At 41.3% G+C, this 26,241-nt stretch overlaps 1 protein-coding gene across 4 annotated transcripts in view; it reads left to right on the top strand.

Moving 5' to 3' along the window:
• The first annotated feature begins 14,726 nt into the window (after positions 1-14,726).
• Positions 14,727-26,241, top strand: part of LOC147208678 (uncharacterized) — a 42,149-nt gene continuing 30,634 nt past the window's right edge. For 3 of the 4 annotated variants that reach the window (XM_086099212.1, XM_086099203.1, XM_086099218.1), the window contains exons 1-4: positions 14,727-14,914; positions 15,582-17,227; positions 20,382-20,508; positions 20,617-20,726. In XM_086099212.1, coding sequence (XP_085955338.1) covers positions 15,653-17,227; positions 20,382-20,508; positions 20,617-20,726 — 1,812 coding nt within the window. In that variant the 5' untranslated portion in view covers positions 14,727-14,914; positions 15,582-15,652. The remainder of the gene's footprint in view (positions 14,915-15,581; positions 17,228-20,381; positions 20,509-20,616; positions 20,727-26,241) is intronic. The other variant, XM_086099226.1, reaches the window with a different exon arrangement.

Genomic DNA, 26,241 nt, shown 5'->3' with positions numbered 1-26,241 from the left:
ATCTGTCCATCCATTTTCTAATCCGCTTATCTTCACGAGGGTCGCAGGCGTTTTCTGGGTATTTGCTATACATCATATTCTCATACACAACCACACAAAATATTGCACCTTTTGTTTGAATCCAGTTAGTTTTTAGTATTAGCAAATATATTTGAACATGTGACTGACAAGTCTGGTTTGTTTTATGTATGGGACGTCGGCGGTCAAGGCAAGCTAGGTGCCACTTACGCCAGCAAGCTAACAACAAGCTTCGCTGGCTACGAGAGTGGCTAAACACCAGAGGCAGGCATCGCGAGTCACCTCAGTCCAGCAGTGAGCTCCAGTCAATCTTCCAGTTTGGCGCACTCCGTCCGAAGGTTCAGCAACAGCCAAATGGCATTGAGAACGGATTTACTGGTACTATGTCACACAAAGGTGCTGCACACCTGAAACACTGTTGTGTGCCTTTCATTGGCATAGACTTCAATTTCTGTTGTTTGTGTACTGTCTATTGACTTCAATAGTTTCCAACCAGGTCCTGGTGTCAGCTTTGTCAATATCTTACATTCTTACTCCACCCACAGAGTAAGTGCACAAATTAGACACAATAAATGAGATGTATCCAAGTTTGTGGCTTTACATTGAAAATATGATTACTGTTTGATTGCCATTGTTAGGAAGATATTAATTACTGCAGTCATACTGCATCACAGTGATTTACATAAAAGTGTATACTGTACAAGCCAATGCATGTAAAGCTGCATGGACGTGCCTTTCTATAGAACAGTAGATCGGAAATCTACTGTTCCATTTGGCAATTTATAATAAATGTCTTTATACCTTGAAAAGTATTCCGATGGGCTGTCTAAAACAAATCTTTCGATGCAACAAATTGGCATTTGCATGCTTGCCCAGGCAATCCTAAAGTGCAATATCCTGTTCCTGCTTTTTAATTTATTCTTACCTCTCCCTCATTAGGGCACTATCGGATCCAATTTGACAGTATGGTTTGCTGAGGAAATAGATCATGAATCGCAAAGTAGTGAACCTGTATGAATGTCGAAATCAACAAAGCACATTGAAGGGCATACATGATGAGTCAATAAGCTTCTCTGTGGACGTCTAAGATGAGAACCAAACCTTCATTTTAAAATAAAATCACTGAATTGCATTTGAAATTCAATTTGTTTTTTACTCTACGTCCACTTCATGCTGCAACGCCAAAAGCAGTGAAGTCAAAGATTAATCAAGGATTTTACACATGAGACGATACTGCACTTTCTTCTTTACGTGAGGTTGGTCGAGAAAGCTTGTTTAGAATTATTTTTTGATTCTTGTCAATGGCAGTGCTTTAAACGTTTGTGATGTTTAAAAGAGTCAAATAGAAACAATGCCCGTATGGCATTCTAGTAGTAGCTGCAATAAACAATAAAAAAAGGGAAACTTTCAATTATGCATATGCAACCAAAGAGTGAAAAAAAGGCAATTGAGTGCCCTTCATAACAATGGACCAGGGATGGGCAACTTAAATGGTGTGTGTGTGTGTGTGTGTGTGTGTGTGTGTGTGTGTGTGTGTGTGTGTGTGTGTGTGTGTGTGTGTGTGTGTGTGTGTGTGTGTGTGTGTGTGTGTGTCAATAATAGTGCCATGCGCAGGCTGGCCAGGGTAGAATGCAGGTCAGCACAGAGGGAATGTCTGGAATGTCAGGATAATTCAAACTCTTTTTGTTGACCAGGAGAGAATACTGCTACCTGAGTAATGTAAAAAGTCCAGGGAAAAAAAAAAAGACCATTAGTGCTGTATGAGAGAGCGAGGGGGAGAGGTTGGGGCAAGGGCCGTTGAGGGCACATTTTTTCATCAGTGATACCAGGAGGCCACATAGGACCGCACCCTTCGTAACCTGATGCATGACAAAAATGCAGTTTTAAGTAAGTTCTTTTTTTTTTAATCAAACCATTGTGCACTACCCAACAACAAAGGGTTGGAAGCAAACACTAAATTACAAAATAAACACAGACTGATGTTTTTTTCCCACTGCAAAGTGCTCCTGTGAATAGAAAAATACCATTAAAAAATGACACCAAACTGCTGAAGAGTGAACCAACTTTTTTAAATTTGATTTTATTTATTTATTTATTAACAAAAATCTACTCCGATTTTTAACATTATGTTGTTGATAGTAATGTAATTCAAAATACTCAAATTAGGAGGCCGGATAAGTCACCTGTATAGTACGGTGAAGTATAGGACAATTCATTCGGATGTGGTGATGGAGTCAAGCACAATCGGTGCGTCTCCCATGTATGGCAAGTCTGTCACCTATCACAATAGCCGCTTGTCCAAGCCACCATACACGTTTGCAATGCTATCAGCAGCGTTAAATACTTTGTATGTCCATTTTTGGGGGAGTGGACAGGACACAAAACACTCTTGCACTCGAAACAAACTCTCACCGTTGCTGTTAAGAAAAAAAGATGCTGTTGTTTGTGTGCTTTTGAGGCTGTCCAGTGTTGCTTTCCAAGTTTCCATAATTAATACATTAATAATAATAATGGCTTAAGCATGTTTATGTTACCCATAGTTAGTTGAATGTGCCACACTGGCAACATGAAATGGTGACTGTGACGTATATGGAAAACTGAGCTATCCCAGTTAGTTTCATTAAATGGTAAGGTATGGCTTGCCATCCAAAGTAAATGTTACTACTGCCTTGCACAAGACATGTTGGTGTGCATTTCCTAGTAACCATGTGATTCTTCCCTTTGGTGTTGAGAGAGTCTATTGAATGATTCTAAAATGCCACAAAATCCATTGCAGCCGTGCATTTCCGTGTTCCTCTTTTCTAATGAACATACCTGTAAACTGTTTAAGGTACTCCAAAGTGATGTCTGCCATCCTGTGGTAGATGATGTCTTAAAGCCAACTTAAAGCTGATAAGGTGTGATAGAGGAACCATTTTTCAAATGAATCTAGGGGCCAATCAGAATGTTGGCCGGAGGCCTGTTGCACATCTCTGAAATAAACATTTTGCAAAGACTCTAGGGATGATGAGTTGCCAGGGTGAGTATCCCCAAATGTTTTGATTTGAAATGCTAATTACCAACAGGCTGGCCTGTCTGTACAAGATGAGAACATTGTGGTGTGACTGCGCCATGTTCTTTTTTATCAGTTATAAATCGTCTCCTCATTTAATATTTTTTGTCATCAACTTTGTTACATTTCAATTACCTAAAACACGGAACCTCTCAAATCACAGCTTTGGCAATCAAAACATTGTCATTATACAGAGGAGTATGCCGATTCGACACAAACAAACATGCAAGTCTCTGTCATCCTGTGGATGGACTCCAGCACAGTTGTCACACATAGGTGATAATTGTAGTTTACAGTATATTTTCAGAGAGGAGCAAACCTAACAAAACACAAACATGACATATGCAGTTTGGCCATTACAGGCCAAGGATAAATCAATATTTAGCATGCACCAACACTGTGGAAATATTTATCCTGGAGAACAAACAATGTGTGCGACAAAGCTGCCTGACTGGGAGAAGCAAATAAGGCAGATTAACTGTTCTGGTGATGTCCTGTTCCCAGACATGTTCTTTCGGGACAGATGGAGGCAATGAGACATGTAAAACTCATTGTTATCACAGAATGGGCATAGGCACATAAGAATTAATCACACAAAATAAGAGTGAGGATCACTACACCACACAAACGAATGTTTTTGGCCATATTAGGGATTGAATTATACCCCTTGTGTGACCACAGATCTTATCTGCAAAGCCAATTCCAATTAAATTGGGATCTTGTGTTAAACATAAATAAAACCGATTACGCTGATTTGCAAGTTATGTTCAGCCAATATTAAGTTGAATACACTGCAGAAACAAGAGATTAAATGTCCAAACTGATAAACTTTATTGATTTAAGCAAATAATTATTAACTTAGCATTTTATGCCTGCAACACGTTCCAAAAAAGATGGGAAACCATGTTTACCACAGTGTTACATCCTCTTTTCTTTAACATATTCAAGAAACTTTTGGGAACTGAGGACTGTAATTGTTGAAGCTTTGTAGGTGGAATCTTTTTCCCATTCTTGCTTGATGTACAGCTTCAGTTGTTCAACACTCCGGGGCCTCTGCTGTCATATTTTATCCTCCATACACGTTCGTCGCACATTTTCAATGGGGTGACGGGTTTGGACTGCAGGCAGGCCAGTCTCGTACCCGCACACCTTTACGACAAAGCCACGCTGTTCTAACACTTGCAGACTGTGGTTTGGCATTGTCTTGATGAAATAAGCAGGGGCGTCCATGAAAAAGACATTGTTTGGATGGCAGCAGATGTTTCTCTTCAACCTGTATGTACCTTTCAGCCACAACATTTTGGACAATTCTATCATCTACTTTCATTCTTCTAGCTGTAATGGCTATGTTTCTAAAGACTTTAACATACTGGATGTAGAGTTAAATTGGGAACAGTTATATACAGTTTTACAATCAGACTCTGTTTGTCTATGTGTGCCCTGCGATTGTCTGGCAACCAGTTGAGGGTATACCCTGTCGACTGACCGAAGTCAGCTAGGATAGGCTACAGCACGCCCGCGACCCATGTGAGGAAAAGCGGATTAGAAAATGGATGGGATGGATGGGTTTCATGCATTTTGCAACCATTATATAAATATTGCAAGTACACTTATTTTACAGTGAAGGAAGATAACCACTTACCATTAACACTAATTATAATGTATGATTAAGACAAATGTTAATCAAACATCAATGTAAGTGAAAGCTGTGTAATTTTCAGTCATCGTTGATTGGCCTAGCTGGTGCTGCTCTCAGAACCCAAATGTGATTACGGTATAGTAGCATGAATGTATTGTTGGTAAGTACTGTACCACAAATGGAACTCTTTTTTTTTTTACATTAAAATTTCAGGGAGGCCTTTTACACCTTGAATAGTTTGGCAAATGGATGCTGATGTAATCACCAAGGTTCTGAACAATCCCAAAGACATTTTATTTCTTTCATTTTATTTCTTCTAAGAGACATTCAATCCCAGGTATTTATTTTATTGATATTTTGTTTTTATACTCTTGTTGTCGCGGCCCGGTAGTCCAGTGGTTAGCACGTCGGCTTCACAGTGCAGAGGTACCGGGTTTGATTCCAGCTCCGGCCTCCCTGTGTGGAGTTTGCATGTTCTCCCCGGGCCTGCGTGGGTTTTCTCCGGGTGCTCCGGTTTCCTCCCACATTCCAAAAACATGCATGTCAGGCTGATTGGACGCTCTAAATTGTCCCTAGGTGTGAGTGTGGGCGTGGATGGTTGTTCGTCTCTGTGTGCCCTGCGATTGGCTGGCGACTGATTCAGGGTGTCCCCCGCCTACTGCCCGGAGACGGCTGGGATAGGCTCCAGCACCCCCCGCGACCCTAGTGAGGATCAAGCGGTTCGGAAAATGGATGGATGGATACTCTTGTTGTCTGTTTAAGAGGGAGGAAATTTCATCTGTGCTATATGTTACACATACAGCACATTTGACAATAAAGTTGTATTTGATACTTGACACTAGATATTTTTTTCCACATTGACCTACATGCTTCCTTAAAAAAAATCATCACAGTAAAAGGCCAAAGAGATGTAGAAAAAAAAGATGAGACTATTATATACAGTGTGCTCTCCCAAACCGTTTTCATCAGCATCCACCAGTTTCACTCCATTACCTCCCACTATAATCTGTCTTTCTTAGCACCAGTGTGGTAGCCTTTTTAGGATGGTAGAATGCTTTTTTTGATCTTTTGTCCTTTGTCTCTCAAGACATGGAATAAGCTATGAATGTTTTCTCACGAATGTTGTATTGCATCCTGGGAAAGAGGACAAAGTGTGGGATGGGTAAAATGGCTTTGAGGCCAATATTATAAACCGATATCAAGTGTATGGAACTGATTGCGCGAGGGACTATTGTGCAGTATGGATCTTATCTTTTATTGGGCAAAGCAAAACATCATATTACATTACATGAAAATAAGAAATAAAAATCATAGCATTCGATCAAGATGTAGTAGGCTGAAATAATCAGTTGAATCATGATGTAATAGGCTGAAATCATGTGAATCAAAAAGTAGTTTGTACTGCTTAATTATGCCAAAGCTCTTTCGTGCATTTAAGGATCAGTAGAGTGAGCATCATTTGAGCATTTTTTGAAAATTAAAACTGATTGCAAACTCATTCAGGTCCACATAACATCTCATCGAGGCATCATTAAGGTCCGAGGAGTTTATTTTAACTTTCTGCCAACCACTCATTTTTAATTTCGGATTAAAATCTGTATCCGGCACAATGAATTGGATAAAATAAATATTCGTGTCGATCCACCTCAAACGTCTGGTTGAGTGACTGAAATAAAACATTTTCTGTATCCCTTCTCAAAGGCAACCAAAGCCACCCACATGTGACATTGAGCCACAATATCAAACCTGATGAAAAGCCAAGCAGAGATATTTCATCTGAGAATATATACCGGTAGTCCCTTTCACCGTCCTAGACTCAGATGCTGTTTAAGCTTCTGTTCATCAACTCAAGAGTGTCGTGCCGGTTTTGAAGCAATATGTCGCTTAAGGAATCATCGAAATAAGAAAATGTTGAAAGTAAGATGATGACATTTCATTTCCAGACATTCAGCGTGCTATATACATGTCTTTAATTGACTCAGGCTCAGCTTTATACAGTGTAGGAAACATGAAGCAGCATTATTTTCAGGCTCCATATTCTATATTAGTATTGAAAGACAATACATACAGTATCCGTTCCTATCAGTGTCAGTGTCTGAGAATTCATTTCACTCTCAATAACGGTATGCTGACACTATATGTATTTACTTTTTCTGTCTTTCTTCAGCCCTTGCTTATTTACACTGCATAATCAATGTGAGCGGACCAGGTAATGCAATTGTAATGATATTATTATCATAAAAACAGTTCCTGTGTGCAGTTAGCGACATACCAGAAGGGCCTATTTAATTGAATCCATTTCCTTTGCAAATGATGGATTCACCTCCTGTCATGGTGGATGTTGTCTGATTTCCACGGTCTCAATTTGTGGCTTATCTCTGCCGTCGGGTCCCCTCTATCTGCTTGATGCTCCCACTAACATTACCAACACCAGCAGGAAAATGATGGTAATTGGCCATTTTTGGCTCAGACAGCTGCTAACATGAAGGCGACAGACTTTGGCTAGGAGTGCTGAAAAATATTCAACAATCTTTCCCCTAATAGTCTCAGTTTCTCTTTTCGCCCATAAATGAATGTGTGAATCTGCACTTGGGGAAAAATGGATTAAAAGGTGGAAACATGAAGCATAGACTCAATGATTAGACCTCGTCGTGACTGATAGGAAAAGAGAGATGCGACAGATGTATGTCTCCCCTATATACGGATTAAAAGAGGCTCTTATCTCTCCTCTTAAAGCCTTTAGCAGGGATGATATGCTTCACTGAATAATAAATGAGAAAGTTCCACATGAGTTGTATCTCATATTTCAGACCAAGCCATTGCCTAACTTGCATCAATTAGCTACTATCAGATTTGATTAAATTCTCTTCCCAAAAGTATGAGATGAGTATTTTCTCCACCCAAAATGAACTACTTCAGCAAATGTACAACGCCAATGAAATCATGTAGGTATTGCGACAGTAAAAATCACACAGGTGAATACAGAGATTCAACTATTTTACAGAATATCCCAAGGATTGGAGTCCAACAGTGGAAATCCATTAGATGCCTGTGGCTTTCATCGCATATGACTTTAATGCTAGTCTCACACATACACACACACACACGCACACACACGCGCACGCACACACAGACAGAGAGGCAGTCTTTTTCTTTACTTTTATGGGAAAGTATTTCTCAGACCCAAAGTGTGTCTTCCACACAAACATACACAAAACGATTGCGGTCACTCACATCTTAATTCCACTGGATGCCGCAGAAGGGTATCAGCGCAGAGTATCCCTGGTGCCATAACCGCACACATTACAGAAAAGTGAACCAGAAACCTGAGGTTGCCATTTATGTATGGCAGAAATCAGACACAGAATCATGTTTAGTGGACTGAATAAACCCCGGTCTTTTATTACGTTTGGGAGCAGTGTCTTATTGGAACGATCTGATGAACTCTCCAATAATAAACTTGATCAAAGCCTTGATTAGCCCCGCTTAGATCAATAGTACAATTTTTATGACATGATTTATTTTGTGTTTACCATACAAATTTTGTTGCAAATCTGGATGAATGTTAGCTATCCATGAGAAGTAGTAAGTGGCTTTTTAGCTAGCTGTTACTGCTGATTGAGAGGACACATTTATTCGTGTAAATAAAAACAACATTAAAAGAGAATTGTGTTATTCTGATATATGTGTAACAGCGTTGTATGAGGTTGAGTGAGACAATCAACCAAGGCAAACTATTTTATAAAAATGTGAAAAATAAAAGACAGGACATACTTTTCTCTCTGTCCGTTCTTTTGGAAAACTGTCTGATGCTGTCAAGTACAGCGTATCAGGTGATTCACTGCTTTCTTCTTCTCCTACCATGCTAAAAATGGTACGATAACAGGGTTGCATGCATGTCGCACACAAAAAAAATAATGTAAAAATAATTATGATTTAAAATATATGAATAAAAACAAATGTTCCCATGGTTACAAGAGGCAGCAAAGAATATGCTCTACACACACACACACACACACACATATATATATATATACAGTGTGTGTGTGTGTATATATATATAATGAAACTTTCATTTTAACTGTTTTATTTGAGATTCAATTTGGCTCGCAGATGAAGGGAGACAAGAGGAAAATGGCATTTTTGTCAGGGGCACTCCAGACTCTTTATTTTTAAAGCTATTTTCAAGCATTCTTTTCTCTAACATTTTATTTATTTATTTATTTCGTATTTTGTTTGTGAAATGAGAATTTTGGAATGGTCATATCGTTTAATCATTTTAGATTAATTCTTCTAGTCGCATCGTATTAATCCCGCAGGGGCCTGGCCACAGTATGCCTGTATTGTGTGTCTTCTGAAAAAAATAATTGTCAAATGTGCACAGTATCTTCTTTGTAATCATATAAAGGATCGTCTTGTGACCAGATCAGCATTATTCATTTGGAAGGACCAGAGCGCTACCATGTGGTGAGGGGCTTTCACTACACATTTGTATGTGTTAACAGTAACCAATTTGATTTAGACCGCTCATCCTTTGCAGTGTCACGGTAAGGTCTGGAGCCTAACCCATTTGAATCGGTGCGAACGGCAAACTCCACTCTTGACAGCTATTGTGAACCACTCAAATGCTCTGATATCTGTCGTTTCTGAGCATCCACCCAGTGTGATCACAAATAAATGAGGACGACAGTTTCAAATGGTACCTCTAGATGTCTCTCTTCGCCCTTGTTTAACTCAGAAGCTGATTTTATAAGCCTTTCCATGTGATAAATTGCACCATAACTGTAAGAATCTGTCCGTGTTAATTGTGCTGATTATACGATGAGAAAGTGGAGAGATAAACATTGGGGTCATCGTATACAAAGCTCTCTGTGCAGAAACTGCATATGTGCAAATTTGAGCTGCAGTTACTTCTTTTTCGCAAGAAATTCTACCTCAAAGGATAGTATGAAGACATTCATTCATTCAATCATTTTCCGAACCGCTTTATCCTCACTAGGGTCGCGGGGGTTGCTGGAGCCTATCCCAGCTGTCTTCGGGCAGTGGGCGGGGGACACCCTGAATCGGTTGCCAGCCAATCGCAGGGCAGTATGAAGACAAGGTTACTAAAATTATGTCATGAATGCACTGCAAAATTGCACCTTTCTCGTTTCTCTTCCCTGAAAAAATTAATAAATAAAGCTAGAGGATCAATCTTAACTTGCAGAATAACAAACAGTATACCCCTTTCGGCTTCTGCGCTTCCATTTGTGATAAAATCATGTAAGAAACAAATGGGATTTCTCATTCGCTGCTCTATATCGCTCTAACGGTAGAACTACATTCCTCAGATTGTGACATGGTAAAAAGAACCTTGCACAGGACAGGAATCGGAATCACATCTCATTGTAGCCTCATATGCCAGTGATGCAATAATGTTCCTTTACCAACTGAACTAGAAACGGCACAGAATGATCCTGAAGTGAGAGGTCAGCATTCATCACAGACATCTCCAAACAAACATTCCAACAAACAATCACTGACGGGACTGCCAGTGTTCTATCAAGTCCGCACTAATTATGTCCGAAGTGGCCTCCCAACATCTCACTACTTAACCGCATACATCGTGTTGCAACATTTAGAAAAGATCCCTGAATGATTTGCTGGATGATTTTGTTCTTTGTCTTCTGGGGTTCCTTGACAAGCTCTGCTTGCCAAAGAAGTGCATGGATGCATTCAAAAGGCCGGAAACATTTTTTGTGTGCCAGGCTGCCTTCCTCTCTTTGCTGCTGACCCACAAACAAAGCCAAGTCCAGCTCAGCCGAAGGCTTGCTCAGGAAGATAACACACCAGATCAACAATAAACAGGTTAGGGTTTATAATTTCATTCAACTTCTCATGTGCAAGTCAAAAACCACCCAAAGTCAACAAAAACCCAACCATAAAAACAGACAAAGTGACTGTAAGGCAAAAAAAAAAAAAAAAAAAAGAAACCAAGTATGACTCATGAAAGCTAATTACTGACAAGAGTACATTTTAAGTGAGGACCACAGAGTTCAAATTTGAATTCCTAAAAAATCTGCTGTTTCCTTTCACGCTCTGAAACAGGAAGTAGAACGGTGGTTGTCTTCCATTCCCTTGTTTATTGGAACCCGGCCTTCCTGTTTTTAGATTCCCAGTGATAAAGGCTAAAAGTCCCCAGCTGAAGCCCCCTTGCAATCATACACATTTTTTGTTTACCTGTGGTTGCCATTGGGATGTTATTTTGTTTTGTTTGACTTTCAAAACTTTGATATTTTCCACACTCATGTTACTTGGTACATCTTGTATACATATGCAGAGGCAGTAAACAAAAAAAGTGTGAGTTGCTCAAATCCAGTGAATGTGTGTGTGTATACGTGTGTGTGTGTGTGTGTGTGTGTGTGTGTGTGTGTGTGTGTGTGTGTGTGTGTCAATAATAGTGCCATGCGCAGGCTGGCCAGGGTAGAATGCAGGTCAGCACAGAGGGAATGTCTGGAATGTCAGGATAATTCAAACTATTTTTGTTGACCAGGCGAGAATACTGCTACCTGAGTAATGTAAAAAGTCCAGGGGGGGAAAAAAAAGACCATTAGTGCTTCATCATTTGACACAAAAATTTCAAACACATTGGAGGTGCATTGAATTCACACACACAGGAGTTGTCAGGCACAGCTTTAACCCTTTCAGGGACAGCGTTTACTACAGTGGACAGCGTCTCGTGTTATTAGGTTACAGGGTGCCTGAAAGGGTTAAAGTGGGTTCCCAAACACCTGTCCTGAAAATTATTAGGAATACCCAGCAGTTTTCAAAAAAGACACACATCTCTTGAATCCGGTTCCCATGCTTTGATATCACAACATATCTACTGCCATACACCCACCCCCACTGACCCAGTCTAGCGAACGGCTTTAAAGGCAGCCTGTTATCACTCAACAGCTTTGACAAAGACTGGTGAAATAATTACAGCTGGGCCGAAACTCAGTGAGTGTTTGTGTACCGTAATCTCCACCAGTGAGGACTGTGTCATAGGAAGGGGAGGAAGAGGTTGATTGTTCTGACAATGAGAAATCAATGACATCATTTCAAAAAGCTCTGTTGAGAGTGTTCAACACTTGAGATAAATAGGCAATTGACGATAAATTACACAGCTCAAACATCAACAAAAGTTATCATGTTAGACACAGGACACATCTCTAATCTTTCTCTCCGTTTGTCACCCGCATTCTCTTTGCCTCAAAATACATTCACACTCAATAAAACGTCTCACTTCATTTTATATTATGTCTACATATGAAAGGAATTTCAGAACTGTTTCATGTGTGCATGAGCCAGAGTATCGCCGCACAGTTTGGCGGGAATGTCTTGTGATGGGAGGGAGCAGCAGGAAGACGACTTGGGGTCCTGAGGAAGTGACTGAGTATGTGGAGGGAGGGAACTGGGGGAATGGAAGAGAGTCATGAGGGAAATCTGACAGCAGAAAGACAAAAAGCACCAAACATGAAGACTGCATGCATGTACTGCATGAGAAGTGAAGGCTTAGTTGAAATATGTGGACATAAATGTTGCTCGGATTCCTTGCGACTTTTGTTGGATGACTTATGGCGGGGTATAGAATGTAAATCATCACGTAGCAAAGTGTCTATAGCAGTTCCAAGACCAGGGAGCAAAATGTGGCTCCATGCGCAGCAAGGGAAGCATGGACACGTCGAGATATTTACATACAGTCAGACAGACTTCCTGGCATTGTCAGCCTGAGAGCATTGATGTCAGATCCACTCCTTCCTGTGCAGAAGGGAGAACGCCATGCAATGACAATGGGCCCAAAACAGGACAGAGAGGAAATGTTTAAATTTAGGTCCCTTCTTCCACCATCTCCTCTTTCTATCGGCTGTGGGGCTCTGGAGCTGTTTAGGTTTTGTGAATTCCTTCAGTTCCCCGACCCCCCGAACTCCCTCTCCCCATTGTGTCCTTTCAATGGGAGGATTTTCACATTCAAGGCAAATCCCAAAGGAGGATCAGCCAGTGAGACCAGAGTGCAGTCAATTACTTGTTTTCACTGACGAATGCGCTTGAGCGTCAATCTGTCTCACAAATAGGCACACAGACAATCTTGGTTTCGGAGTTCATTGACTTTTGTTTTTCAGATGAAAGTAATACATAAAGTGCTTTAAACTTAGATATAGTTTGTTTGCAGCTGAAACCATTTATTGTACAAACATTTGGTCTAACATATAGTACAGTACATACTTGCAAAATGTTCAATAGCTTACCAAAACTTCCACTTTATCGAAGTTAATACATTTCTTTTGAAAGGTAATAATATAGTGTGTTTAACATTGAGACCGACCTTGTATCTCCTTATTGTAGTTTTAGTTTAGTATTCTTGTTTTTACATCGTGTTTTTATGCTATACATAGAGGATAATAGTATTGTCTTCTTGGTGTATTTGCATTATATATTTCAGAGACATTACAACCACGCATGCCCATATATCATGTTGTTTGATCCACACAGAGTAATATTGTGTTATGGTAATGCGTCAATGTTACACGTATAACAATTCGTAGCAGTCAGAGTACTTCATTTTCTCAGTCCTCTGTATGTATCGCATTTAGATAAAACATAATGGTATTTGACTGATGTAATATTATGGTAATTATTTGACTAAAATAAGTCTATGATAATGAAAATGTAGTTTTGCGGTGGTGTATAAAAGCAACTGTTGCTCCTGCTGAAGCAATCAACTGCATTACATTGGCGTGCACTACCAAGAAGAGCTACATGTCAATCTATAACACAGGTATCAAACTCAAGCCCCAGGGGCCAGATCCGGCCCGCCAGGTCATTTTATGTGCCCCGCGAAAGCAAATCACCTCTTCTCGCGAAAGTGCACCTCTTAACTAAATATGTCAACTTGCTAAAATCTGTACCGAAATATCAACTTGTCATGTATGATACATAACGTTGAGATTTTGCAATAATTTTGTGACCCTGTTCATACTCACTTGAACAATAATTGAACACACTATTATAATTGACTTGACTTATTTCAAAACTAGTAATCTATTAATTTGTTGTGTACAAGTGATAATTTTGTGGTTTCACTGTCATAACGGCCCTCCGGGGGAAGGTGTAACTCCAAATTGCTCCGTGACTAAAATGAGTTTGACACCCCTGATCTATACAGTGAATTGTTCCATCCCCCCTACCCCCAATCTGTATATGAGATAACTGCAGTATTTAACAGATTTATCAGACCAGCACCCACTTGAAGATTTGTACCAGAGTCCACAAATGACAAAATTAACAGCGCTGGTTACGCTTGTGTTTCTTTCTATTAATTGTTCACACACTAGTACAGGTATGTAGAAACAAAATATCAAATTAATATGAAGATATGTCTGGAGTATGGGTGAATTTTCAAATTTACTGCCCCCCCCCCCCAGCCGCCGATAATTGAGAACAATAAAGCACATAATTAATTTCTCAATTATATAGGGTTTATAGTCGCATTCTTGACAGAAAGGAAATGCTGTATTTACATTGTTGAAAATTATGTTTGATGACTTTCGAACTTTTCGGAGAAAAGATAGATAGAAAAACATGAACTCAGTTTGACGTTCCTTGTTTCTTTCAAAATGTTGAGGCGAACACGCTGAACGCTGGTTGTCTAATACGCTTGTTTCGGGTTAGTTTGTTTACAATCACTTCATCGGCTATATTCTCGACAGGCATGAACTAAAACGACTTGATTACCATTCACGAATAACTAAATCACTTATATCCCTATTTCTGTCGTTTTCAAACGATTTTCTTTAGACAGTGTTGAAAATTTGCAAGTTGTCGAGTGGCGGCCGAGTTTTATTTACCAGCACAGCGTGCGTATGCGCTCTGGTGTGCGCGTGCACAAATCTGAAATCACCGCGCAGACGGGCGCGCGTGCTCGCAGGCCAATAGTTCACCGGTGTGTGGCTTAACTCACACTGTTGCTTCGGTCAGCCTGACGCGGGCGAGGTTTTGTTGTGTAAACCGAGCAGGAGAGGATCTTGTAGTCGCTGTCTGCTCCCGAACTGCTGCTTCGCTCATGGATGTCAGCTCAGTCGCTCGCAGACAGCCGTATAAAGTTTAGCGTTTGTATGAAGCTCGGAGATTTGAATGGATTTAAGGACTCGAGCGACAATGCCATCTTCACCAACGACTGGGAAGTAAGGAAACAATGTTAACTTGTACTTGCAAACCTCAGTGTGGTTCGTGTTATGTTTAAAGTGACTGTGTTGAAGAACCTGCGTTTTTTTTAAGTGGCCTCGCAGTGTCACTATACATCTGGGGAGTGTTGCAAAGTGTCCGACAAGTCGCTGGTCTTTCATAAATGGCTTCATATTTTGAATGTTGGGTAATGTGCATACGTTAAGTAATAATTGTTTTCAAGAACTGACAACTCGCCAGAAATGATTCATAATTCTAAATATCTTTTTTTTAATGTACTGAATGCTATTTTTATGCTTGGGATTCTAATGTACATTAGTAACCACGTTCATTCAAACAGTCATTAAAAACCCTTTCGAAACATTCACAGGCTTGTTTTGCACATGATGGTGCCATGCGTTAAATACAGTACATTATTAGTGGAATTATGATACATATACATTAACTATTGCAGTTCATTTTCTTGGCATCCGTTTTCTGAAGTAATTGATTTGATGTCACCACCTGCGTCGAATAACAAGACATAGCTGACGTGTGGGTTTACATGACAATTGTACGTCCTGGTTTAAATGAATGAGATGGTCCACGATGAGCGGATGCAAGAGGTAGACGATTATGGTTGTTGACAAAAAGTATTTTTTCTTTCTTTTTTGTCAATTCTTTTAGGTGTTGGTGAGAGGGAGAAAACTAAGACACGATGGTCATTGGAGTTAATAGCTGACGTTGTGGAAGGAGAGATGATGGAGCAACTAGACAATCCTACCCCTGAGAGTAACAACCCAAATGGGTTTGTGAATCGAGTATTTAACGTTTCTCTGGATGTGGAAAATGAGACTGGCAGTGTTTATATTAAAGAGACTGGGTCAGGGCCTGAAGAGATGCAGGGTGAGGCCCAGGCCCTGTCGTTTCAGGCCCCTGTCAAGGACAGACAGGAGGTCAACCGGCGACCCCGTGCCACTGGGGGCATTTGGAAGATCTTGAATCGGAAGAGAGGTGTGTCAGAGCTGGAGCGAAGACCCCACTCTATGATCCTCCTTGGGGAAGCTTCTATCCCTAAACTCTCATTTGCTGATAAAGTTCGCTCCTTCAAGAAACTAAAATCCCCTTCTGTTTTCCGAGGGAAGTCTGGGAAATTGTCTAGTGCCAAGCTTAGCAGCTCATTGGTGGATGAGGACTCTTTCTGCAGAGACATTGGCACTCCGCAGCAATCCAGCAGGGGCACCCTGAGGCACCGAGGAAAGAGGCATTCATATGCTGGCTACACAGCAGAATTTGACTGTTCTTTTGAAGACATTGACCTCCCAGCTCCGATCGATGACCATCAGCCCACTGCGGTGCCAGAAACAACAGTTCAGAACGGTTGTAAACCATCGGAACGAGTTTCCTACTCTAAAAGAAATCACACCAATTCAACTAACTGTAACAAAGCTACATGCTGTGAGGAGGAGCTAGCAAAAGCTAGCAAAAGTACTACGCAAGGTGCAGGGAGGCGACACAAAGATGTGTGGAGTTACCTGAGGAGGATCTCACTTTTGGGAAAAACAAATCCAGTCTATTCAGAGAGGAGCTTTGATTCTGAGCTTCACTCTCTCGACAAGACTATTGACTCTGACTATGGTTCTGTTGACCATGAGAATGCCAAATACTTCCAAGCATTGCCTCCAAAAAATCCAGACGTGAAAGGACACTTTGGTGGACTGTTTAAATTTTTCAATAATGTAGCAGAAACAGCCAGAAAATGGCGGACAACATCTCGCTCCTTCTCCCCTCCTGAGGAAGAGAAGACCCCAATCCGCTTGCCTCAGACTCCTCGGTGCACAAAAGACAAAGTTCATGTTGAAGGACTTCTGCAGCGTCAGAATTCTCAATCCTCACCATTGACCACTAAATCCTCAAAATCCAGTAGCCTTACCTGTGAGGTCCCAGCACCTGTGACAGGTGAGGGATCTCCTAATGTTGTTTTCAAAGCTTTTCGGCCATCAGTGTCTGGAAGTGTAAATGGCCTTCAAAGCTCGAAGAGTACAGACAATAATACAGACACGGCAACAAACCACAGGTCCACCATTGTAGAGAATCATATTCCTCACTCAGTTACAAACACTGAGACTCTTGCTGAGCATGAAATGAATCCATTAAACTGTCTGCACCTAGGAGAAACGGTAAAGGAAGACACAGGAAATGATGAGGATTCCAAGGATGCTCCACCTGACTCACAACAGATACAGGAAGTGAATATTCAATTACAGATATGTGGTAAAGAGAGCACGACCAATAGCATACCCTCATCTGATTCCACAGAGGAGATATTTAAGGTAATGTACAATATTTATTTAAATGCAGCCGTCGTATAAATAGTCGTATCGCATTAGAGTAGACTATGTTTTCACTGAAGTCAGTATTATTGTGTTTAACAGTGATGCCATAACCACATTCCAACGCAGACTTTTCCTAATCATTAACACTGCCAGAGGCATGCAATTACTGTCCATGTTCAAAATGTGGTTCATGTAACAATTTTAACCAGATACATTCATTTTCCTGTCACAGCAAGAGAGTAGAAAAAAAACTGTCATTGCCCCATGATTTCAGTCCTCCGAAGTGTGGTACAAATATCGGGCAGAATAAAAGCTTTCCATTCAACACCCTGGAGCTGACATAAATATGGCTCCTATTGTAGTGTTATCATGTAGCACCATCTGTTGGCAAAAGGCGGTAGTAATTGTGATGGCTTTTGCCGTTCTAACCAGAGGCGTTTGCTCTTCCTGGCCCTGTCAGCCTCTTGTGGCATTTTTCCCCAAGACGCTTGCTGTGGAACTCCCCTAGAGCGCGGTGATGTCTCTGCTTCATGGTGGCAATCCTTCATTTTTATGTCCTCTCGTGAAGGTATTCGTCATGTCTCTGCCAGTTACACTGAGTCAGGACATGCTAGCCCGAATCCAGTGAGAAATGTCATCACAATACTCGGCACAAAATCTTAAGGGTTTGTTTTGCAAGAGCACATGCTGCGAATTTTGTTGTTCTTGTACCGCCAAAATAGTCATGTTGCTGTCTTGTCAAATCTGCGCATGTGTTTTCGCTGTTTTATTTGTTTTAAGGGCCATTTAAAAAATTGTGTTCGCTATTCTCCATTCTTTGGTAAAACTGGAGCTTGTGCAAAATATAAACATTTTAATTTATTGGGAATTTTCCTACATCCTCAAAAGGTAACAGAATTGTCCATTCATCAGTCACAACATGAGGTACATCTGCGATTCTTTTCAAAATAAAAGAAAGATAAATCACTTTTATCGCAATCAATGTTTTCCAACTTTTTACACCAAATATCACCTAAAATACATTTAGTTCTTCAATTACCACCATCATGACCGATGTTATGTAAAATACAGTACTGTAGTATATTTAATATTATAAGCCTCTCCAACATTAGGCACAGTTTGACAATGCATTAACACTATGAGAAAAAAAAGACTACTTAAATAACAGTTAAATTAAAACGTATTGCACATTGCACATTAAGTATCATTTAAAATGATATACCGGAATAAAATTGAAAACCAGACTGTTATTAAAGATTAAATGCAAATATGTTGTGGGGAAGAGTTAAATGTAACTGAACTGTGACAGCGAGTTCTTTGGCGCCTCACTGAAAGGTGCACTCGTGGTACGATTAGTACAACCCTTTGGGAATCACAGATCAAGATCAGCACCAGAATTTAATCAGTTCTTTGTTGGTCCAAGCGCCACCCATCCTCAGAATTTCGTTGAATACTTTTTGCATAATCCTGATAATTGAATTAGTGCTATTTACTCTGACTATTGTACTGTATTAAGTTAGTTGTGGTCTACTCTGCGAAGGATAAATAATGAGGCTATTAATCATAGCACAGTTTTGATTGCCATGCATTCAAGGGCCATCCATTTTCGAGCGCCTCGCCGGTTTAATGTTGCAGATAAGCTTGAGTCTATCCCAGCTGCGTGTGAGCTACCCCCTGAATCGTTGCCCGTTGAAGGCACACGGGGAAAGAGAACGATTTACACTCAAATTTACACCTACAGTCACCTAGTGGGAATCAATCCCACACTGACTGCACAAAAGTCACTCGTGTGTGCCTCTACGCCGCCAGTGCAGTCACCTGAAATAAATAGATCTATATTTGGTAAAACACACTTTCCGCAGTGGTTTCTGGCATTAATATACACATGACAGCTGATAAGGTGCAGACCCTCAAAACATGATTCAAATCAAAGGTTTCTGACTTTCAATCAAAGCAAAGCATTGTATTTTAAAGGCACATGTTGCAAAGGGTCTCGTTTGATTTCAGCGGTACACCCAATGTCGTGTCCTGTAAGCATTTATTGTTGCACCTTGTGTCTGGGCCAATCCTCTGAGAATCTTTGCCAATCCCAGCTGTGTGAGCAGATTGCAAGCCAGACAGGCTGCAGTGTAAGACTGCCAGGCCCAGCCTTGCGCCACTCTAACACAGAGAAGACCTCTGTACCTCAGAAGCCGCTGCGCCCTCGTCCTCGCCCGGCATCAGCTGTATTGGATCTGTGGAAGCCTAACCCAGACCGAGATCTCTACAACGATGATAGTGAGTTTGGCTCACTATGCCGACGGAGGCACAGATCTAATCCCACCATGCAACACTCACTGGGGCTTAGATGGATGGCTGATCGTCCCAGGCCCTGCTCTGTCATTGACGCCAGTGTTACTAGCACGATGCAGTCCACGGAGTTGCACGACAGAGTAAGATGTTAAATTACCACACAGGCATTTGTGCACCTCTTAACTAAATGTGGCAACAATATGCAAAAGTATTATCGATGATTCTCCCCTAAGCACAGCATAAATGAAATGCATCCCCCTTCCTTTAGTTTGAAAAGACGCAAAAAGAGGTCTGAGTCCTACTTATTGTCTCTCCCACCTCCCTGATAAATAGAACACAAGGCCATAATGAATGAACACACGACAGATGCAGAAGGTCGGCCTGTTCCTAACCCAGTATTTTCAGTATACACTCCTCACTTTTAGCTGCAACAATGCAAGCATGCTCTGTCCCATTTATAAAGGAAGGCCTTTATTTCTGGACGCTGCTTTTCCACCAGCTCACATGCCACTCTCACTGTTCTGTCTTCCCCTTTGTTGCCTCTCTCATTTTTCCTCCATGTCCAATTTTCTGCCTCATTGCTCCCATAAGTTCTCCTTCTCGTTAACCTAACTCAAAGTCCGTTCGTTTGAACCTTAGAGGCTCCCTGGCTTGATGGACTGTGTAGTCTGACAGTTTGCAGCCAGGCGTGCATCACTAACACACATGGCATGCTGGATGCGAAATACTTTGAATTCACTGAACACAAGCAGAGAGGCAGGATTTTTGGTAGCGATGTTGAGTATGTTCAGCTTGAGAATATATCAAAGCACACCTGCGGGGAATATAGGAATTGTCCTAACTCCTGAGTACCCTTTAGGCCTTGTCTCGCCCTCCTGGGGTGTCTCCATTAGAACCGCCCCTGAAGGCTTCTCTGCAGCGCTGCCGCTCCCTACCTCTGCCCCCCGGTACTTTAACGACCTTGGCTCTTCTCCTGCCTCATTCAGGTACTACACTACGCCTTGATTTGCTTTTCCATATATGAAGATGTTTGTTTCATGAGATGGGATCATCTTTTGCCCACGTTTCACTTCTCACTTATGTCTGTCCAACAGATGTGGGTCAGTCATCAGCATCATCATCAGTACGTCTTCGGTCTGAAGGCAATAGCTGCAGGAGGAAGAGGATGCTCCGACCTGGGTCTGAACCACTGCAAGTCAACGTAGTAAGTCGAGCACAACCAGCAATAACACATACAGCTTTGCCGTCTCTGAGGTTTTGAAGCGCCGTCGATAGATGCAACAGTCTACAATGAAACCACAAAAGCCGAATATACAGACCTTGCAGTTTGCTTCAAATTGTGCACATTTTTTCCATAAAATACTTGAAATTAATTGAAAACTGATAGTTTTGCTGTTCCATCCCCGTGGTTACCTGTGGCTTACTACTGGATCAACAACACAATCTGCAATTCACACTCCATTAGGACACGCTTCTAATGTGCATCGTGTAGATTCCGTTGTATAGCGCCTGGTCCATATTTTGGATTAATTAGCAAAATAATAATTATGATTTATGCAAAACTATTATTATTATTAATAAAGAAAAAGATACACACACTCCTATGATGCTGGTTGACCGACCTCGAGCTTTCACGGGTGATACGTTCCAAGCAGTCCCGCCACCCCACCCGCAATAGGTGAATTTCTGCAAAGTAAGAGTTTGACTTGTTTATAGCGCGGGGAGTTACACCTCTATTAAGCCATTCCGAAGGCACTAACGATGAGAGGAATGGAATGTTGGGGGTGACGGGATTTAGGGAGCATTTGGAAATACGCTTTGAGTAGGCACTGCTTCACTTCAACCGTTCGGAAACTCATAACGTTCAAATGTGCCGTTCAGTTATCCAGAGAGCACCAAACACGGAGTGCCGGTGCATGTTCTAGGAGGCACTCCAATGGGAAACATGGTGCGCTAGTGCGTCAGGCAGTACAGATGGAAACGGTTCAAGCAGCAGATGCTGATTGGATTAGAATGTAGGCTGCGTTCAAAAACCAATGAGAAGGAAGCGCGCTCTGCCGCTCCGAACACGCACAGTCTCACAGCAGTGCATAGGCGTCAGAGTGAATTTCCGAACGTGTCCCTAATTTCATGGTCTGTTTTTGTGAAACAAAAAAAAAATTGACATTTCTTGACTGGTCTGACTGAGAAGGAAGAAAAACGGTAATCAACCCACAAAAATAGTGAGGTAAAACTACAATAGATGAAGTCAGCGTCATAGAGTGAAGCCCCAATAATTGAATTGCAAAGTTGCGAGGGAAGAATGTCCTGTATACTGAGAGGAGAGATCTTGTGTAATGTAGTGACATGCCACATGACATCATGCATGATGACTGTGCATGGCTTTGATGCATATTGTTTTCCCTCTAATTCTGTGTTTTAAGTAGAAACATGATCACTTTTGGAGCATTTTGACTGACCACCGTACTGTACATCTCCAGGAGATGTAGGAACCAACTGTGAGTGTGCATTGCATTCATTTGGATAAATGATCCCTTCGCTACATTTGTAATATGGGCATCACACAGGTCAAGCCACTTGCTTCATCAACAATGTAGGAAATGATGCATGAATGTGAAAGCGCTATATAAATCAGCATGTATTGTATTGTATTGTATTGAATGTGATGAGCGTGCAAATTGATTTCATTCAATCTTCTCAAGCCATTACGCATCTTAAACTAGGCAAGTAGGGTGAAAGCACGGCCTAACACAAATGCACAGGCACAGGTTATTCTCAGCATAATCTTTTCTTTTTTGTTGTAATAATATGCACAGATTATCACTTTAGATACTTGATTGATCCTGAAGGAAATTCATCAACAACGGTAACTTTGCTTATTACTGACATGAAGTGTGTAACACTTAATATCGGTTTTATTATTGACTTGAAATGAACGTCATCTCACGTTGAAGATAGTTACTGTCTTTCTGTTACTCTGCTCAAGTCTTTGATATTTAAATAGAATTCGCTTCTGAGAAAATAAAAAATCAGGCAGCAGAATAGGTGCTTTGATGTCTGAGTGGCCCTGGGGGAATTCTTGGTTAGTGGATACAAAGTGGGTATACAAGTCGGCGTGTGGCTGTATGGTGGTGGATGAAGGGGATGGGTGCGGAGAGGCAAGGGCAATGTGATCGAAAAAGAAATTTGGATTCTAAATTGGGAGAAGTGCAATGTAATCTAAATTATCCCCATCCTAAAATGGGTTATGAATATTTATTTGTTAATTACCATTGATATCGATATTTCGTGACCTCAATCTAGAATTGGATTTCTCAAATCTCAAAAACGAATTAAGGATTAGGAGGACTTGATGTGAAATGGTGTTTGCAAACCTCTGCACAACGTTGCCATGACAGTGGCTGTCTCGAGCTCATCTACTTGCTTCTATCTTTAGGGAGTCTTTTTCAGAAAGGCCTAAAAGAGGACCATGTGTGGGTGAGAGAGAGAGAGAGAGAGAGAGAAATGGGGACGGGAGAGAGAAGAGAGGGGGAGGGAACGAGAGATATTTCCTTTATTGTGCGCATGTTTGTGTCGTATCATGCCCAAGGGTAGGGGCATGCACCACTGGAAAGGTCGTTGAATGGTGAGAGACATTAACGTGAAGCATCCGCATATGTTACACGTTTTCCAAGTCTTCTATCAGCACACATGGATTTAGGCTTTGGTGAAAATCTTTTAGGTACACTACGGTGTGTGTTACTGTTCCTGTAAGGATGGCTACTTGCGCCTGGAGGCCGCAGGCAGAAGGAACGCATTATCACTGCAGTGGATTAACTGCTAATGCTGACGCCTCTCTTCTTCATTTCATTTAAATGGATTTCTCCCCACTGCCCCCTGTCCTTCTTCTTCTTTCTCCTGTCCTCGCCTCCTCTAATTCAGATTGAGGGGACGGTTTGCTATGGTTTGGTACGCTGTGATAGCATCCGTACTGACGAGTTGTGAGAGAGGCAAATTTATTAAAGGCTTCACGCTGATTAAAATTTAAAGCCAAAATTTTACATGATTAAGTGTAAGACCAAGTCGGGTATGTTGGGTCATAATCATATTATGCAACGCTGTCTATTAATTATGAACGCATGAGTCAGCAGGCAGTGGTGAGTTGGGCAAAGAGGAGGCCAGTGATGGAAGGCGCGACTTGCGCACGCAACGGTAGGCACATGCTGGGTAACCAGTTCTCATTTATTGACTTTGCTCTTTCAGTATACAATATTTTAATTTCTGTGTTTACAAGAAACAACGATACATCCTTAGCACAACACACTCCGATTTTTTTTTCTGATGTACCGTATTCCAAATGCATTCTTTAGGATGGATAATGCATTCCACCATCATTTTTTTAAGAAGAATACATAGCACCAGGTTATGATGTCTTTGTCTAACACGGTGGTTCTTAACCTTCTTAGAGGTACCGAACCCAACCAGTTAATATGCACATTTACCGAACCCTTCATTAGTGAAACGAGAATATATGTGTATATATATATATACATATATATACTGTATATATACACACAGGTAGATATATATATATATATATATATAGATATAGATATACAGTATCCATCCATCCATTTTCCGAACCGCTTGATCCTCACTAGGGTCGCGGGGGGTGCTGGAGCCTATCCCAGCTGTCTTCGGGCAGTAGCCGGGGGACACCCTGAATCGGTTGCCAGCCAATCGCAGGGCACACAGAGACGAACAGCCATCCACGCTCACATTCACACCTAGGGACAATTTAGAGCGTCCAATCAGCCTGCCATGCATGTTTTTTTTGGAATGTGGGAGGAAACCGGAGTACCCGGAGAAAACCCACACAGGCCCGGGGAGAACATGCAAACTCCACACAGGGAGGCCCGAGCTGGAATTGAACCCGGTACCTCTGCACTGTGAAGTCGATATATATACAGTATATATATATATATATATATATATATATACAAATTCAAGATATTAAAAAAAAAACACATTTATTAAAAATGAAATAGAATTTCAAGAGATAATTAACTATCACGAGAGTCACACGTTGACTACTAAGCGAACTAAATTTCCCACAGCACTGATTGGACAAGCAATGTCATGTGATCATCTGCAGCCAGCGATGACCAAACGGGTGTGTCATAACTAATTGACATGTTGATTCGCGTGTGTCTCACCCTCCGTGGCAGAGGTTCCGTCGAACCCCTGAGACCGATTCACCGAATCCCTGGGGTTCGATCGAACCCAGGTTAAGAACCACTGGTCTAACACCATGAAAGTACGTATATCGATGGAGAACTGCAAACATCTGCACCCCAAGCCACGTGTGCTCTCGAACCTGTCACTGGTGTTTATTCAGCAACACTGCTCTACCAAGGTGCAAACCCATATGCGCTGTGACTTCCTGCAGCCACCAGCTGTAACACTTCTGATAACGTGCTGCTGATAGAATCTAACCAGGTAGTTGTGTCACTGCCTCCCGAGGTTGTTTCTCCTTCTGACTGGGTTCATGCCTGTCAGGGGTGTTCATGTGTGTTACTGTTGGTGCATGCACAAAATGTGTTTATGTTGTGTATTCATGGGTGCGTGTCTGTGTGTTTGGCAGACGCAGAAGCTCAGGGCCTTATTCTTATATAATTAATAAAAGCCATTCCCACATTTATTTAATATGGCTGCATGTTCCCAGAGACTATGTGGTAACTCTTTGATCTGACTCACGGGAGTAGACTGCTTAACTGTAACTGTATTATAATAATTCTCAAAATCTTTCAAGATCTTGCCTGTGTAGCGCAAATTAGTCTTTGTGCTTTGTTGTTGCACATCGTATCATATACTTCCAGAGAGCTATTTGTTTGGTTTTATTCAGCATCATCTCTGAAGCGATCGTATGCTGATGTCATATTAGGACAGTGAGGACATTCGGTTGATGGTGTGACAAATGTGTTATGTAATCTTTCTTTTGGGACAGCTTTAGACCATGCAGTACTTCTTATCCAACATCAACTGCATCTCCGTCCTCATTTTTCCCGTTTGATTAGGTAGCCTCGATCAAAATTGACGCTGATAAGCTATGTGATGACTGACTTATTTGCTATTGTGCTCCCCCCGTACCCCTTCATCTGGTTCCAACTGTGTGGGAACAGATTTAAGCGGACCCTTTTCTGGAGCAGCATGATTATGCCTCAGAGCACAAGGCAATGTTCATAAAGCCATGGAGGGATGTATTTCATGTGAAATTGTGGGATTAGATGACAGAGGCTTGACCTTCACCTCGTCCATCCTTTAGGAGGGAGCGCAAAAGCGATTGCGTGAAATGGAGATTCATATTGACCCATTCCAAAATATTGTTGCAAGCCTTCTCAGAAGACTGAGATAATAGTTCCCGAGTCCCCATATTTTTTTTCCGTGTACAGGTAGTACATTTTCCAAGGTAATTATAGACTCATTGTTGAGGGGGTATTGTGGCACAGGGGTTGCCAATGATAGATACGCAAACGACATCAATAATGTTGTCTTCAGCTGAAAAGTTGTCATTTTATTGACGGTGCACAAAGTACTTGGTACTTGACATTTAGCATGCTGCCTCAGCTTTCTCTCTGGTCACCCTTAGGCCAAAATCCTCCACACTGGAATTTTATGTTATTGGCAGAATGCCATGTGAGCTTAAAATGTGCAGTAAGCTAATTGCGGGACATAATTAG

Source organism: Hippocampus guttulatus, chromosome 2 (genome assembly GCF_054856545.1).
Source record: "Hippocampus guttulatus isolate MCC_2025c chromosome 2, RoL_Hgut_1.0, whole genome shotgun sequence".
Taxonomy (NCBI): Eukaryota; Metazoa; Chordata; class Actinopteri; order Syngnathiformes; family Syngnathidae; genus Hippocampus; species Hippocampus guttulatus.
The sequence above is the reverse complement of the archived record's forward strand: the minus strand, read 5'-3'. Positions and strand labels throughout refer to the sequence as shown.